The sequence below is a fragment of the Mesoplodon bidens genome (genome assembly GCF_964165515.1).
Source record: "Mesoplodon bidens genome assembly, chromosome: 9".
NCBI lineage: Eukaryota > Metazoa > Chordata > Mammalia > Artiodactyla > Ziphiidae > Mesoplodon > Mesoplodon bidens.
The window spans coordinates 105,216,454-105,234,441 of NC_138166.1; the positions used below are offsets into that span (position 1 = coordinate 105,216,454).

Below are 17,988 nucleotides of genomic sequence, written 5' to 3' on the forward strand. Positions count from 1 at the left end.
AAGAAAATAATTCCATTTACAATAGCATCAAAAAGAATAAAGTATTTAGGAATAAATTTATCCAAGAAGGTGTAAGACTTTTACACTGAAAACTACAAAATGTTGCTGAAAGCAATTAAAGACCTCAGTAAATGGAAATCATCTTGTATTCTTGGATTGGAAGCCTTAATACTGTTAAAATGACAGTGTTACCCAAAGCAGTACACAGATTCATTGCAATGAATCCCCTATCAAAATCCCAATGGTGGGGGCTTCCCTGGTGGCGCAGTGGTTGAGAATCTGCCTGCCAATGCAGGGGACACGGGTTCGTGCCCCGGTCCGGGAAGATCCCACATGCCGCGGAGCAACTAGCCCCGTGAGCCACAATTACCGAGCCTGCGCGTCTGGAGCCTATGCTCCGCAACAAGAGAGGCCGCGATAGTGAGAGGCTCGCGCACCGCGATGAGGAGTGGCCCCCACTTGCCGCAACTAGAGAAAGCCCTCGCACAGAAACGAAGAGCCAACACAGCCATAAATAAATAAATAAAATTAGAAAAAAAATCCCAATGGTGTTTTTGAAGAAATGAAAAAATAAATTCTAAACTTAATATGGAATTTCAGTCAAGGGACCCAGAATACCTAAAACAATCTTGAAAAAGAAGAGCAAAGTTGTAGTCTCATACTTCCCAATTTCAAAACTTACTATAAAGTACAGTAATCAAAGCAATATGGCAGCAGCAGAAGGACAGACACACAGACCAATGGAACCGAACTGAGGTCCCAGAAATAAACTTTCACATCTATGGTTAATTGAGTTTTGACAAAGATCCCAAGACCATTCAATGGGGAAAGGATGGTGTCTTCCCAGAAAATGGTGCTGGGAAAAATAGATATCCACATGCAAAAGAACGAAGTTGTGCCCGTGCCTTACACCATATACAAATATTAAGTCAAAATAGATCAAATAACCAAATGTAAGAGCTAAAACTATAAAATTCTTAGAAGAAAACATAGGGGACAATCTTCACGACATTGGATTTGGTGATGATTTCTTGGGTATGACACCAAGAACACAAGCAACCGAAGAAAAACATAGATAAATTGGACCCTATCAAAATTTAAAATTTTGCATATCAAAGGAGACTATCAAGGGAGTGAAAATGGGAGAAAATATTTGCCAATATATCACGTGATAAAAGTTTCATTTCCAGAATATATAAAGAACTCCTAAAACTCAACAACAAATAGACAAGACAATTAAAAATGAGCAAATGACTTGAATAGACATTTCTCCAAAGATGATATACAAATGGCCACCAAGCACATGAAAAGATGCTCAGTGTCATTAGTCATTACGGAAATGCAAATCAAAAACACAGTGAGACACCACCTTTCAACAATTAGGATGGCTATAGTTTTTTTAAGTCAGAAGCAGCAAGTGTTAGAGATAATGTGGAGAAACTGGACCCTTTGTACGTTGCTGATAGGAAGTAAAATGGTGCAGCTGCTATATAAAACAGTTTGGCAATCACACAGACTTACCATATGACATCAATTTCACTCCTAGCATATACACAAAAGAATTGAAAACACATAGTTGAACAAATGCATTTACATGCATGTTCACTCTAGTGCTATTGACATTATCCAAAATGTGGGAACAGCCCAAACATCTTAACAGCAGATGAATGGATACACAAATTGTGGCGTGTACACGGTAGAATATTATTGAGCCATAGAAAGGAATAAAGTACTGATACATACTACAACATGGATGAACCTCGAAAACATTATGATAAGTGAAAGAGATCAGGCATAAAAAGTCACACAATGTATGATTTGATGTATATGAAATATCCAGAATAGAGTTAGAATGCAGACTGGTGATCGCCAGGGGCTGGAGGAGGAGGGAATGGGCATGGGATTTTATTTTCACCATGGAGTTATAGGAGTGTTTTGGAACCAGATGGAGGTGGTTGTTACACAACATTTTGAAGATATTAAATGCCACTGAATTGTTCACTTTAAAGTGGTTAATTTGGGACTTCCCTGGTTGTGCAGGTTAAGAATCCGCCTGCCAATGCAGGAGACACGGGTTCAATCCCTGGTCCGGAAAGATACCATATGCCACGGAGCAACTAAGACCTTGCACCACAACTACTGAAGTGCGTGCACCTAGAGCCCATGCTCTGCAACAAGAGAAGCCAACACAATGAGAAGCCCACGCACCGCAACGAAGAGTAGCCCCCACTCGCCACAACTAGAGAAAGCCCGCGTGCAGCAACGAAGACCCAACACAGCCAAAAACAAATAAAATAATTAATTTTATGCTATGTGAATTTCACCTAGTTTTTAAAATGATGAAGAAATAAAGACCTTTACAGACAAAAAAATTTTAAAAAAAAGAACTGAAGGAATTTGCTACCAGTAGATTTGCCTTGCAAGAAATGTTGAAAGAAGTTCCTCAGAAAGAAAGAAAATGATATAGGTCAGAAATTCAAATATACTTAAAGAAAAAAAAGATTGTTAGAGAAGGAACAGATGAAGGCAAAACAAAATCTTTCATGTTCTTAACTGATCCAATAGATTTACTGTTCATTCAATATAGTCAACAAAGAGCAATATATTGGGTGATTTATAGCTTATAGATATGTGAGATGGATGACAGCAGTGTTATAGGGATGGGAGAGGGGGTGGGTCTACTCCTATCCATGAAGCAGTACAGTGTTATTTGAAATAGGATTTGTATTAGTTGCAAATGTATATGGTAAACTATAAGGCAACCACTAAAATAATTTTTAAAAGCAGTATAATTGATATACTGAGAAAGGAGAGAAAATGAAACAACATAAAATGTTCAAGTAAAATCACGGAAGGCAGAAAAAGAGGAAAAGATAAAAAAGAAATAAAGAACAAGTGCAAAAAATAGAAAACACATATGATAAATATTAATCCAACTATATAAGAATCACTTTATATGTGAATGGTCTAAATACATTAATTAAAACACAGAGACTCGCAAAGTGGATTAGAAAGCAAGAGTCAACTACATGTTGTTTAAAAGAAACACACTTTATATAATAAAGACAATGCTAGGTTAACAGTAAAGGGATGGAGAAAGATACACCATACTAGCACTAATCAAAAGAAAGCTGGAGAAGCCGTACTAATCTCAGACAAATCCAACGTAAGAACAAGGATAATTATCAAAGATAAAGACAGGCATTACATAATGATAAAGGGGTCAATTCTACATGGAGACATAACTATCTTTAATGCATATGTACCTAACATTAGTGTCAAAATATGTGAGGTAAAAACTTACATATCTGCAAGAAGAAATAGATAAATCCACTATTATAGGTGGAAACTTCAACAGCCTGCCATCAGTAACTGACAGATCCACCCAGCAGAAAATCATTAAGGACATAGTTGAGCTGATCAGCATCATCAATCAACTGAATTTAATTGACATTTAAAGACTACTTCATTCAACAACAGCACAACATATATTCTCAAGTTCACATGGAATATTCATCAAGATAGACAACATTCTGGAATGAAACTAGATATCAATAACTGAAACATAGCTGGAAAATGCCAAAATATTTGAGGAATAAAATACACATTTCTACATAAGACATGAATCAAAGAAAAAAGTCTCAAGAGATTTTTTAAAATATTTTTAAATATTTTAAACTAAATGAATATGAAAATACAATTTAGCAAAAATTGTGGGATGCAGCAAAAGCAGTGCTTAAAGAAAAATTTATAGCATTGAATGCATATGTTAGAAAATAGGAAAATAAGGAAACTAGAGGAAGAAGAGCAATAGAAACCTAAAGCAAACAGAAGAAAAGAAATAATAAAAATTAGAGCAGAGGGCTTTCCCTGGTGGCGCAGTGGTTAAGGATCTGCCTGCCAATGCAGAGGACATGGGTTCAAGCCCTTGTCCAGGAAGATACCACATGCCACGGAGCAACTAAGCCCGTGCACCACAACTACTAAGTCTGCACTCTAGAGCCCACGAGCCACAACTACTGAAACCCACGTGCCACAACTACTGAAGCCCGAGCACCTAGAGCCAATGCTCCACAGCAAGAGAAGCCACCACAGTGAGAAGCCCGCGCACCACAACGAGGAGCAGCCCCCACTCGCCGCAACTGGAGAAAGCCCACGTGCAGCAATGAAGACCCAACGTAGCCATAAATAAATAAATAAATAAATTTATTTTTAAAAAATTAGAGCAGAAATCAATGAAATTGAAAACAGAAAAACAACAGAGAAAAATCAACAAAACCAAAGCTGGTACTTTAAAAAGATCAATAAAATTTATAAACCTCTAACCAAGAAAAGAAGAGAGAAGACAGAAATTGCTAATCAGAAATTTAAATGGAATTATCAATGGATCACTAACGACCCATTGGACATAAAAAATAGTAAAGGAATATTCTGAACAACTCTACACCCACAAATTTGATAACTTAAATCAAATGGACTAATTCCTTAAAAGATACAATGTAACAGAACTCATAAGAAGAGAAATAGATAATCTGAATAGGCCTATATTCAAGATAGTACATTAACAACTAATAACCTACCAAAAAAGTTAAGCAGCAGGTCCAGAGTGTTTTACTACCAGACTTTTAAGAACTCAGACAAATTCTCTACAATCTCATCCAGAAAAATAGAAGCACTACCCTGATACCCAAACTAGATAAAGACATTATAAGAAAGGAAGACTACAAATCACTATCCCTGATGAAAATAGATGCCAGTTCCTCAACAAATTATCAGCCAATAGAATCCAACAATGTAGGAAAAGAATTACACGCATGACCAAGTGAAATTTATTCCAGGTAGGCAAGGCTGGTTCAACATTTAAAAATCAATTAATGTAATCCATCACATCAACAGGCCTCAAAAGAAAAAAAACCATATAATCCCATCAATAGATGCAGATAAAGCATATGACAAAATTCAACACCGATTCATTATAAAAACTCTTAGTGAACTAGGGATAGAGGAGAACTTCCTCAACTTGATAAAGAACAGCTGTGTAAAACCTACAGCTAACATCAAACTTGTGAGAAACTAGATGCTTTACCTGTCTGATGGGGAAGAAAAGCAAGAATGTCTCCTCATTCCACACCTCTTCAACATCATACTGAAAGTCCTATCTAATGCAATAAGACAATAAAAGTAAATAATAAAAGCATACAGACTGGGAAGGAAGAACTAAAACTATATTTGTTCTCAGAAGACATCATTGTCTATATAGAAAATCCCAAAGAACTAGCAAAAAGAAAAATAAAAGTCCTGGGACTAATAAGCAATTATAGCCAGGTTGCAGGATACAAGGTTAATACACAAAAGTCAATCACTTTTCTGTATACCAGCAATGAACCAGTGGAATTTGAAATTAAAAACAGAAAACCATTTACATTAGCTCCAATAAAAATTATATACTTAAGTACAGATCTAATAAAATATGTATAAGACCTATGTATGGAAAATTACAAGACTCTGATGAAAGAAATCAAAGACCTAAATAAATGGAGAGATATTCCATGTCCATGGAGAGGAACACAGTACGTTTAAAATATCAGTTCTTCCCCAATTTGATCTATGAATACAACACAATCAAAATCCCAGCAAATTATTTTGTGGCAACCAACAAACTGATTCTACAGTTCATTTGAAAAGGCACAAGACCCGGAATAGCCCACACGATACTAAAAAAGGAGAACAAAGTTCAAGCACTACCCCTCCCAACTTAAAAGACGTATTATAAAGCTACAGTAATCAAGACAATGCGGCACTGGTGAAAGAGTGGACAGATAAATGGGAGAGAATAGAGAGCCCAGAAAAAAAAAAAAAAAAGGGAATCTAGACACAGACCTTGTATCTTTCACAAAATTAACTCCAAATGGATAATACACCTAAATGTAAAATGCAAAAGTATAAAATTTGTAGACGATAACCTGTGAGAAAACCTAGGTGACCTTGGCTTTGGCGATGACTTCTTAATAACACCACCAAAAGCACAATCCATGAAAGGAAAAAAATTTTAAAGATGGACTTCATTAAAATTTAAAACTCTGCTCTGTTAAAGGCACTGTTAAGGGAATGAAAAAGACAAGACACAGACTGGGGGGAAATCTTTGCAAAACACATATCTAATTATGGACTTATATTCAAAATATACAAAGAACTTTTACCACTCAACAATAAGAAGGTAACCTATTTTTTTTAATGGACAAAAATTCTGAACAGACATCTCACCAAGGCAAATATACAGATAGCAAATGGGAATACTAAAAGATGCTCAACATCACCTGTCATAAGAGAACTGCAAATTAAAACAAAAATGAGATGCCACCACACACCTATTAAAATGGCTAAAGTTAAAATAACTTACACTATCAAGTACTGATGAGGACGTGGAGCTGGTGGGGACTCAGAAGGTCCACTTTGGAAGACGATTTGGCCGTTTCTTACAAAGCTAAACATAGCCTTCACATAATCCAGCAATCCAAATGAGTTGAAAACTTAGGTCTACACAAAAACTTGCACACAAATGTTTACAACAGCTTTATTCACAATCGCCAAAACCTGGAAGCTACCACGGTGTCCTTCAGTAGGTGAGTGGTAAACAAACTTGGTACATCCAAACAATGGAATATTACTCAGCAATAAAAAGATATTCCAGGGCTTCCCTGGTGGCGCAGTGGTTGAGAGTCTGCCTGCCGATGCAGGGGACATGGGTTCGTGCCCCGGTCCGGGAAGATCCCACATGCTGCGGAGCGGCTGGGCCCGTGAGCCATGGCCGCTGAGTCTGCGTGTCCGGAGCCTGTGCTCCGCAACAGGAGAGGCCATAGCAGTGAGAGGCCTGCGTACCGCAAAAAAAAAAAAAAAAAAAAAAGAGATGAGCTATCAAGCTATAAAAAGACATGAAGGAAACTTACATGCATATTGCTAGTGAAAGAAGCCAATCTGAAAAGGCTACATACTGTATGATTCCAACTCTGTGAAATTCTGGAAAAGGCAAAACTATAGACAGTACAAAGATCAGTGGTTGCCAGAGGTTCTGGGGGAAGGAAGGGAGAGATTTTTAGGGCAGTGAAATTCTGTGAATGATACTGTAATCGTGGACACATGATGTTATGCAATTGTCAAAACATTTACGACTATACAAAAAGAGAAGTGAATTCTTAAACTATATACTTTAGTTAATCAGAATGTATCAACACTGGTTGGTTGATTGGGACAAATACAGCATACAAATGCAAGATGTTAATAACGGGAAGCTGTACAGAAATGCTCTGTATTATGCGCTTATAATATATTCAGTGCCAAGGACTGCGTCAATACAGGCAGGAGTAAACTATGCACCAGGTAGGAGAATATTCTGCAGGTAACAAAGAAGAGACGTGCGAGCATTAACGTCTTGAATCTGTGAGGAGGAGGGAGAGGAGGTTAAACTAGGAGGAACCACTCTGACCCGCCTACAGTCCGTCAGCACAGAGCTCAGAGTCTTGGCCGACGGGCAAACTCAATCTGTGTGGACCAAATGTATTAAGAATCCATACTTTCCCACCGCTAGCATCCAAGAATTTGTCTCTGGTGTCATGGTGGGAAAAACTCCTCCTCAACCAGGAGACAAACTCCAACTGCCAGTTCTACGTTTTGGACACTTTCCCTGTGTGGCAAAGAAGAACACACCTGGCTCCACATTGAATCTAAACTTTGTGCTCAGTGGCCTGTGCTGGGTCGTGCTGGCGCTGCACCTTTTGTAACAGAAGGTTGCCTGGAGCCTGAAATACACATTGTACGTAAGAGCCCTTTCTCAGTGCTCTGCCCCCCAGGCTTGACCTTTACAGGTGTAACACTTTCCATTTATGTAGAGGTAAAAAGTGTCAGGACGGAAACTAACAAGTCTCCTGCTGGAGGTTTAAAGGAACACTGCCAACAAAGGATTCTGGCACCAAGAAGTCTACAACAACCCCTCCTCTTTTAGCAAAAAAGAAGCCTGAATGCTCACTTGGGTACCATGGTTCTTGGGACACTAGTCCACCATCTTCTCAGTCTGCTGGCTTTCTGAATAAAGTCACCATTCCTTGCCCCAAGGCCTTGTCTCTGGATTTATTGGTCTGCTGTGCGGTGCGCAGTATGAGCTTGGACTCAGTAACACCTGCATTGCTCCTCCACAGACCAAATATAGTATAAGATTTCCCCCTCATATAAATGTTTCCCAAATAGCCAGCCCTTCCTGTCTTTGGCTGCCCCTCCTTTGAGATGTGTGGGCACCATCACCCTCCTTGTCACAATGTTTATGCCTGGATCTCTAAACTATAGCACCACACAGGAGGCTTCTTTCTTCAGCACTGTGGACAACAGAACACAGCGTGCTCATTCCAGGCACACCTGTGTCCTCTGTGCAACTAAGCAAAGCAGCCAGACCCAGCTTGTCCTCTCCATGTGCATCTAATTTCCTCTCAGTTCCTTTCTCTTCAGACCATTCCCAGAACATCCAATTCATGTTTTTGAAATTCTAAAATATATTAATCATGCAAGTGTAAGCAGATAGGGTAGGGGGACCCCAGAGAAAGGGAACAGGCATGGCTTTCTAGACATAAGAGAAGCCACTTTGGGCCTGAGCCATTTTGTGATCTAAGCCTGGCCACAATGCTTGCCTTTGAACAGGTCTCAATAATTACTGATCTTAAGGGAAGTGAGGGCCAAAGGAAAAGCAGTCAAGAAACAATAGTTCAGCCATAAAACAGAGTCCAAGTTCCTCCTCAAGGGGTGTACATAACAATCTGATACAGTCATTGAGTTCTGCAGAAATTAAGGCCCCCACCAGGTACAGGATGGGATGATGACATTGACGCTCAAAGAGCATGACTTTGATAAACTAAAGCTTGGACTCTGTCAACCTTCGCCCCAATTCAGTGCTGAATTCTCCTCTGCTCAAGCCTCTTCATGAATCTGCAAGTACCCTTAGCTTAAAACTTCCCCAACTTTGCTGTTTGGGGAGACACCACTTTGGAAAAGATCCCCAGCGTTCTCCTTACTTGCTGCAAGTACAGGAAGTCCCCTACATATGAAACTTAAAGTTGCGAACTTTCAAAGATGCAGACGTGCGTTCACATGTCCAATCATGTAAGTTAGTTCACGTGTCTGGCATTATCTGTAAACGTTGGGTACCTAGGCTAACTTCGTTGGACTTACAAACAAATTGGACTTACGAACACGCTCTTGGAATGGAACTCATTCGTATGCAGGAGACTTACTGTAATAAGTCCTTTCTTCTCCCGCTCTTTGGCTTGTTTGTGTCTTTTGGCTCAACACCCGCCAAGAGGTGAACCCAGTTTTCAGGTAACATGAGTGCTCACATAAAGGGCACTGGACAGTACTTTGGAAAATGTACTCGGGGTTTTCAGAGGATGCAAACACACGCTACGTATGGCAATTTCTTAAGCCCATCTTGAAACAAACAAACAAAAACGCTAGAAGCATAATTACAAATCACTGACAGCATGCTTTTGGGAGTGAGAAAGGTGGGTTATACAAGTTATTGAACCCTTCCCATCCAAGAATGTCACATTCCGATGATGGACAGGACACTCTGTCTGGAGGAGGGGTGAGGAACACGGTCCTCACAACACCTTCTTCAAGTAACAATCATGTCAGCTATGCTTTCTGTCAAGAATTACAAAGTAATAATTGCAAGACTAAGTTTTTAAGCAAATGCCTGCAGAAAAATATTCTGTGTAGCTAAGAAGAAAGACCCATTTCTTTCGGATAGAAAACATGCAGGTAGTAAAACTGTCCTGAAATTTTAAACACTTGGATGGAGGGAAGGAATTTTTAAAATGGGAATTTTTCTTAGATGTTTAAGTTCAGTAAAAATACCTTAAAATGGATATAAAGATTAGCAGGCACTGAACTAAGCAGTTCACATACGTATGCCGTCTTAAGCTCACCAGAGCCTTAAGGTGGTAATAATATACCTATTTGTCATTTGAATTCTTCCCATTACAAGTAACAGAAAACCAGACTTCAACTGGCTGAAGCATAAAGGGAATTTATTCACTCAGGTAAGTGGAAAGACTCAGAGCTGGGCTACCTTCAGGGCTTAAACTACCTCACCAGGGCTTGGACTCTGTCCAAATCTCCGCCACTTCCTGTATAATCCTCCTTCGGAGGTTCACGATGGCCCCCAACAGCTTCAGGCTCTCACCTTGTGATGACAAGATAGCCAGCACAGCTGCAGTTTCACGTCCTTTCTTGTTCCTACATTCAGTAGGAAGAATTAAAGGAATTTTCCAGTAGCTGCCACAAATATACTGAGTCCATCTGATTAGCCCCACTAGGTCTTATGCTCATTCCAATTACAGTAAGTCCTCTACATACGAACCTTCAAGTTTCGAACTTTCAGAGATGCGAACGTGCGTTCACACGTCCAAGCACGTAAGGTAGTTCACATGTCTGGCGGACATTGTCACATGCGTGCATCCTCTACAAGGGGTTGTGCTTTTGTGTACTTCACTGTACAGTACTGTATAGAGTAGAGTAGTACAGTACCTTTATTTCTAGCCCAGGAGGTCCGGAAGCAAGCATGAAAGCAGCGGTGATGTAGCTGGTGCTGCTAAGAAGAGATTCACGACGCAGGAAGTGGCAAGGGGATTTTCTTTATCTGAGGAGGCACTGTTAGTGTTTGAGGGACGGGACCCACATGTAGAACGGCACACGAAGGCTGCAGCAGCCCTTCAGAATGCAGTCCAGTGCTACTGCGTCACCTGTGATGAGAAAAACAGAGCTACTACCCACACATTACTCGATCATTTTTTCAAGTGGGTAGATAGAATTAAATCCAGCAAGGAACCAGAACCTGTGCCATCAACGTCAGGCGTGTGTGGAATTGCAGCTCGCCCTCCGTCTCCTATTGCTGACGACCCTTCAGCTCTACCGTCTCCCACCTCCTCTCCCTCCTCCAGTCAGTAACTCTTCTTGCCTGTTCACTTGAGGCCAGCCCCTGTGTGTCACCTGTTGTTCTGTACTACTGTACTTTTCAAGGTATTGTACTGTAAGATTGAAAACATTTTCATTTTTTGTTTTTTATGTATTCTTTATGTGAAAAGTATTATAAACCTATTACAGTACTATATAGCCGATTGTGTTAGTTGAGTACCTAGGCTAACTTTGTTGGACTTACGAACTGGACTTATGAACATGCTCTCAGAATGGATCTCGTTCATTTGTAAGGGACTTACTGTAAGTCACTATGGCCAGGGCACTGAGATTTTCTGATGAGCTGAAGCTGGGCATATGTTCCATCCCAGGACTGAAGCATCCCCAGGACAATTGGTGGAGAAGGGCTCATGGATACTGAGGGGAGAAGTAAGAAATGTCCCCTTTATGCACAGAACCCAAAAGTAAGATCTACCTATCTGAATCCAAAGCTTTCCCTCTTTCCTCTGTGCTCTGAGTCACAAAACAAAAGGTCCTCAGGACTAGTGACCCTTATCTCCTAGACCCATCACCAACTGGAAAGTAAATCAAGATTACGATATTTGTCGGAAAAGTTTGAAATATTATGTGAAAGATTATGAACTTCATTATGAATTTAATTTGGCTTTATCAAAAAAATTTACCTTGTTTTTAGTCTGTTTCAACAAACTTCCAAACAGGAGTGGCCATCTTAGAAAATTTAATTCCATTAGGAAACAAATTATCTTCAATAAAGCTTCAGGTTATCTTGTTTCATCAGTGTATCATTTACTCCAATGTACATCAAAAACTTTAACTTTTAGGGCTTTAACAATCAATGACTTATTTCCAATCAACTTGGTAACTTCTTTAGACCTCACTTTCAGAGAAGTGAAAAAAAAAAAGGACTATTTGCATTTTGTATTTTTTCTCTGTACTTTCAGCTGAACTTCATTTCAATAAAAGTTTAAATAGCACTGCTGAGTCACTGTCTCAACAAACTTCTATTGGCCTCTGCGTTGGGCCACGATGAAGCGTTAGGGACTGGATTTAAGCTTACCTCCGTCAACTAAAAAAATCAAGTATATGAAACAATGGTTTTCGGACACTGGACAACGGGCAGTGCAGGATGTGATGCTTAAAGAAGGGAAAGCAAGTGGGCCAGGCGTGTCCAGGCTACACCCGAGGCAGGGCCAGCGGCCTGGCTGCCTGGGGCAGTCAGGGCTCCAAGACCCGCAGCAGGGCCCGCTCCGGACGCCGGAGCTCCGACGAGCGCTAAGCGAAGGAATCCACGGAGCCGGGGAACTCGAGGACGCGCCCCACGTGCGTCCGCGCCCCACGTGCGTCCGCGCCCCGCATCCCACACTCCGCCCGCGACAGTTGCGCGAGCGCGCGCGGCGGCGAGCATGCGCGGCGCGGCCCTGTGCGGCGCGCAGCAGATGAGCATGCGCGGTGTAAAAGCACCGCCCAAGCGATAGAGGCTTCTGTACTGTGTTCAGGGCAGAGCCGGTGAGCATGCGCAGTGTGGCTGCACGAAGGGCGGACCTGCGAGTATGCGCAGTGTGGCAGAGCCGCAGCGGGCTTCCGGAAAGTGGTGCTCAGAGTGGGGCAGGACTGGGCCGTTGAGCATGCGCGCTGGCGTGTGACCGGAGCGGCGGCGGTTGCTAGGCAACGGCGAGCCGCAGAGGTGGAGGGCGTCGGCCGCGGTGTGTGTGCAGAGGGCGGGGTCGGTTCCGCTGCAGGTGCGGCCCCGGGTGGAGTAGGGAGGAGGGGTGGGATGGGTTGGGGAGGGCAAGGGAGGAGGCGCCCTGGAGGCGGGAGTAGCCGGGACTGTCTTGTGCAGCCCCAAAGGTCCTCGGGTCCCCAGGGCAGCCCGCCTACTCCGTGGCCATCCCTTGGGAGGACCTAGAACGGTCACTGAGAACCTCAACCAGCCCGTTACTGAAAGGGGGTCCACGGTTAACACATACAGTTGACCCTTGAACGAGGGTGTGAACTGCGGGGCCCACCTGCAGGCCATACCCGGATTTTCTTCAGTAAATATGTACCGCAGTGCTACACTCTCCCTGGCGGAGGACGGGGGTCGGGTGGAGCCTGACTCTGGGACTTGAGCATCCTGGGGTTTTGGTGAAAACCAGCGGGTCCTGGAACCAGTCCCACGGATACCCAGGGACAGGAGGACTGTCATTTTACAACTGTTTCTGTGCTTCTGGCCAACCTGGGTGGAATCTCATCAAAAATGTAAAACAAGGAATTCCTAAGTTATAAAACTTGGCAACACAGTGTGGCCAATTGTCTTTTAAAAACTTTCTCTGGTGTTCCTGTGTTTTTAACTAGCATGTTTATAAATTAGCTTAAAGTCACTTAGACAAATCGGTAACTAATGACTTTGCCACCACAGTGGTATCTTTTCACCAAGCCCTACCTCTTTTAACTAATTGTTAACAATGGAATTTACGAAGAAAAAATATTCGTATTAATTTTAGCTCTTAATACTGGGTGAGGATTAAGTTTCTAACCCTACTGCTGCCACAGACTAATTATATAATTTTGGAGGAGTCGGTAATCTCTGGATATGTTTTCTCCTTTTAAAATGAAGTTGGACTAAATAGTTGAAAATAGTTTCTAATGCTGAAATTTAACGACACTGTAGGACTTACAAGGGGCACAGTTTTTCAAAGCTCTTGATGTTCAGCCCAGTGGCTTACAGTGTAGACACTTGAGATAAAATCGTCGACTGCAGATAGCTAGCTATGATTATTAAAGAACTGTTAGGATGACGCAAACTATATTCTGCCAGGTTGTAGGCATTTTGAAAGTAGAAGGTGATCTTCCAGCATTTTAAGTACCTCCTACCGTTTCTTCAGCCTAGACTGTTGTGATGAAGTATTAGATGGAAACTCCTTCATTCTCCTCTTGATGCCAGCATTGAAGGGGAACGGGGTTGCCGTAGAAGCTGTCACCTCACTGCTAAGGGGTCTTGGGGATCTCGCAGACTCCTTTCCACTGTGCTTGCTTTCCTCATTCTGCACTCACCCCTTAGGAAGCTCATTCTGCGGGACTAACTGAATGTAGGTGTTGGTCCTGAGATACATATTTGGGATTAATTCGTCTCTTGTCTTACAATCAGGCCCTCAGCAGTACTCCCTAATTACTCCAGCAGATGACCGGCTTGAGTTCCTCTGGGATCACAGCACAGAGCTTAGTGCTGTGCTGGTGCGCATTCATCATCAGTTAGACTCTCCATTATTTCTCTTCCCCGTAAACTTCGTCAAAGATTTTAGGTACACTCTAACGTTGGCTTTCTGTTGGCTTTTTTACAGTAGAAGAATCAAAGGACTGGGATATGAAATGATGATATAATTTGATATAGCCAAGCAACCACTTCTCCTGAGTCAGCATGTTAAAAAACAAGGTACACAATCCTTTTTAAAACATACACATTGTTTTACTCATGAATATATTTTAATTCAGCTGACAGTATAAAAAATAGTTTGCAAACCTTGCTTCAGTGAGGAACTGTCAGCTGTAGTACTTGGTGTAAGCATCTCTTAGCTGCATGGAAATTGTATTTTGTATAAGTTTTCACTAAAAAAAGCATACACTTAAATGCAAGATTCTCTTTAGTATAACAGAAGTAAGCTTTGCCTGGAGTCTAATTATAGTGAAACAGAATGTGCTCAGTCACGCACAGCTTATATACGTCAGAATGCATATATTCATATTATGATTAAGGCCTTAGAAATTAAGTGAAAAGATGTTACTATGTCATTAACATAAATGGTGAGACTGGGCTTTGCTCCCCTGACTTGGGTAACGATGGGTGAAGCATTCTTTACTACTGGATTTGGTCTGGTATGCCATCAAGGTTGAGTGTTAAAGCATAAGCTTTCTTGTAAATGGTACATTAGATAATGTTCTTCATGTAAGGCTTTTTCCCCCACTTTCTAGGGTCATTCGTCTAAACAGGATAACTTAGCAGTCACTGCAGTGGCTTTACAAGATCACATTTTACATGATCTTCAACTTCGAAATCTTTCAATAGCAGATCATTCTAAGACAAAGGACAAATGTACAAATGTACATTCTTGGACAGAGAACAGATCCAAGTCTCTAAAAAGAAATACAAAAGCAGTAATAGATACTGGACTTAAAAAAACCACACAACGCTCTAAAGTTGAAGATCCAGAAAAGGAATACGTTCTTGATCCAAAACCACCACCATTAACTTTAGGTAAGCTAATCTTCATTCGTATTTTGACTTATTAGAGCTAAAGAATCTAGTTGAGATTAATAGTACCATTTTCTCTGGTATAGAAATTATTTTAACTTATAATCTTACAGAAAGATACGTCTGTACTGAAGTTTAAAGGCGATAATGGGGCCAATTGAAGCAAGAAAATAAAGATAGTCATGATAAGTAGGGTAAGAATAAGTAAAAACAGAATAAAGTAGATATCTATTAATCTACAGTGACATAAATAAGTAATTGAAGAAATAAATTAGTAATGGGAAAGGCTCTTTCTTACAGTAGAATAACAACTATAAGTATAGTAGACCAGAACTAGAAATAGAAAATCACCCATCTGAGGATGCTGGAACTAGCAGGGGAGTCGCGTTGAGACACAGGTGGGGGCACAGCCTCATGGCATTGCCCCAGGGACCAACTCACCGCAGGAGAAGTGACAGCACCTTTACCAAGTGACAAAGTCCAACGCCAGGCTCTCAGAAGGACACAGATCCCTCCTAGGGCATTCTCGCCAAAGATGCATCTCCGAGTGTAACTCTGAGAAAACCTAGATGACCCAGGTGGAAGGACATTCTACACAGTTCCTGGCCAGCGCTCTGCAAAAGCGTCAAGAGAAGCAAATAAAGACTGAGGTGCTGTCCCAGATCCTGGGAGGCCAAGGGGACAGGCCAACTGAGCCCTGTGAGTGATCAGGGTCAGAACAAAACGACGTCAGTGAGACAAGAACGGCATCCTGCGGGGAGTATAGATTAATCGAGCACGTTGGACCAACATAAATTGCTAGATTGGACCATTGCACTCAGGTCGTGTAAAATGTGAACATCTAGGGAGGTCGAGTGCAAGGCACGTGAGGATTCTTTACACGGTTTTACAACCGCTTACAAGTCCGAGATTATTTTAAACTGCAAAATTAGGAATAGAAAAGGTTTTGATTTTTATTTCTTATTTTTATTTTTTGCAAGGGAGGCTGGGAAGTAAGGTCCAGCTGTGTGCCCAGGAGGAGGGGAATAGACTGGTGAACATCAGCTAGCTTCTGCCATAGATTCAAAGGATAAAAAGGGTTTATCCCTGTGAAGAACAGAGGAAGAATGTTCTTGACGGAGGAAAAGACAGAGGCAGGGCTCTGAGGCAAGAGACCTGGGGCATTTGAGGAGCTGAAATAAGAACAGAGTGGCGGAGCCTGGTAAGCCGGGATGGAGGAGAGCGGAGAGCAGGGAAGAAACAGGAGGGGTTGGATGAGGAGAGGGGCTTGGGGGTTTAAAATTTTTGTTGTGGTGAAATATACATAACATCTGCCCACTCTCACTACTATTATTCAACATAGTTTTGGAAGTCTTAGCCACAGCAATCAGAGAAGAAAAAGAAATAAAACGAGTCCAAATCGGAAAAGAAGAAGTAAAGCAGTCACTGTTTGCAGATGACGTGATACTATACATAGAGAATCCTAAAGATGCTACCAGAAAACTACTAGAGCTAATCAATGAATTTGGCAAAGTAGCAGGGTACAAAATTAATGCACAGAAATCCCTTGCATTCCTATACACTAAGGATGAAAAATCTGAGAGTGAAATTATGGAAACTCTACCATTTACCATTGCAATAAAAATAATAAAATACCTAGGAGTAAACCTACCTAAGGAAACAAAAGACCTGTATGCAGAAAATTATAAGACATTGATGAAAGAAATTAAAGATGATACAAATAGATGGAGAGATATACCATGTTCTTAGATTGGAAGCATCAACATTGTGAAAATGACTCTACTACCCAAAGCAATCTACAGATTCAATGCAATCCCTATCAAATTACCAATGGCATTTTTCACAGACTAGAACAAAAAAGTTCACAATTTGTATGAAAACACAAAAGACCCTTTCATCACTTTAAATATTTCCTGCCATTCCCTTCTGGCTTGCAGAGTTTCTGCTGAAAGATCAGCTGTTAACCTTATGGGGATTCCCTTGTATGTTATTTTTCCCTTGCTGCTCTTAATATTTTTTCTTTGTATTTAATTTTTGATCGTTTGATTAATATGTGTCTTGGCATGTTTCTCCTTAGATTTATCCTGTACAGGACTCTCTGTGCTTCCTGGACTTGATTAACTATTTTCTTTGCCATATTAGGGAAGTTTTCAACTATAATCTCTTCAAATATTTTCTCAGTCCCTTTCTCTCTTCTTCTTCTGGGACCCCCATAATTCGAATGTTGGTGCGTTTAATGTTGTCCCAGAGGTCTCTAAGATTGTCCTCAATTCTTTTCATTTTTTCTTTATTCTGCTCTGCAGTAGTTGTTTCCACTATTTTATGTTCCACATCACTTGTCCGTTCTTCTGCATCAGTTATTCTGCTATTGATTCCTTCTAGAGAATTTTTAATTTCATTTACTGTGGTGTTCATCATTGTTTGTTTGCTCTTTTTTCTTCTAGGTCCTTGTTAAACGTTTCTTGTATTTTCTCCATTCTGTTTCCAAGATTTTGGATCATCTTTACTATCATTATTCTGAATTCTTTTTCAGGTAGACTGCCTACTTCCTCTTCATTTGTTTGGTCTGGTGGGTTTTTACCTTGTTCCTTCATCTGCTGTGTGTCTCTCTGTCTTCTCATTTTGTTTAACTTACTGTGTTTGGGGTCTCCTTTTTGCAGGCTGCAGGTTCATAGTTCCTGTTGTTTTTGGTGTCTGTCCCCAGTGGGTAAGGTTGGTTCAGTGGCTTGTGTAGGCTTCCTGGTGGAGGGGACTGGTGCCTGTGTTCTAGTGGATGAGGCTGG

The 17,988-nt window shown here is 41.1% G+C and overlaps 1 protein-coding gene across 1 annotated transcript in view; it reads left to right on the top strand.

Annotated features, from left to right (window-relative positions):
- Positions 1-12,582: 12,582 nt before the first annotated feature.
- Positions 12,583-17,988, top strand: part of RNF32 (ring finger protein 32) — a 35,676-nt gene continuing 30,270 nt past the window's right edge. The window contains exons 1-3 of the mRNA XM_081244722.1: positions 12,583-12,716; positions 14,298-14,389; positions 14,926-15,208. Of these exons, the coding sequence (XP_081100848.1) occupies positions 14,375-14,389; positions 14,926-15,208 (298 nt within the window). The 5' untranslated portion in view covers positions 12,583-12,716; positions 14,298-14,374. The remainder of the gene's footprint in view (positions 12,717-14,297; positions 14,390-14,925; positions 15,209-17,988) is intronic.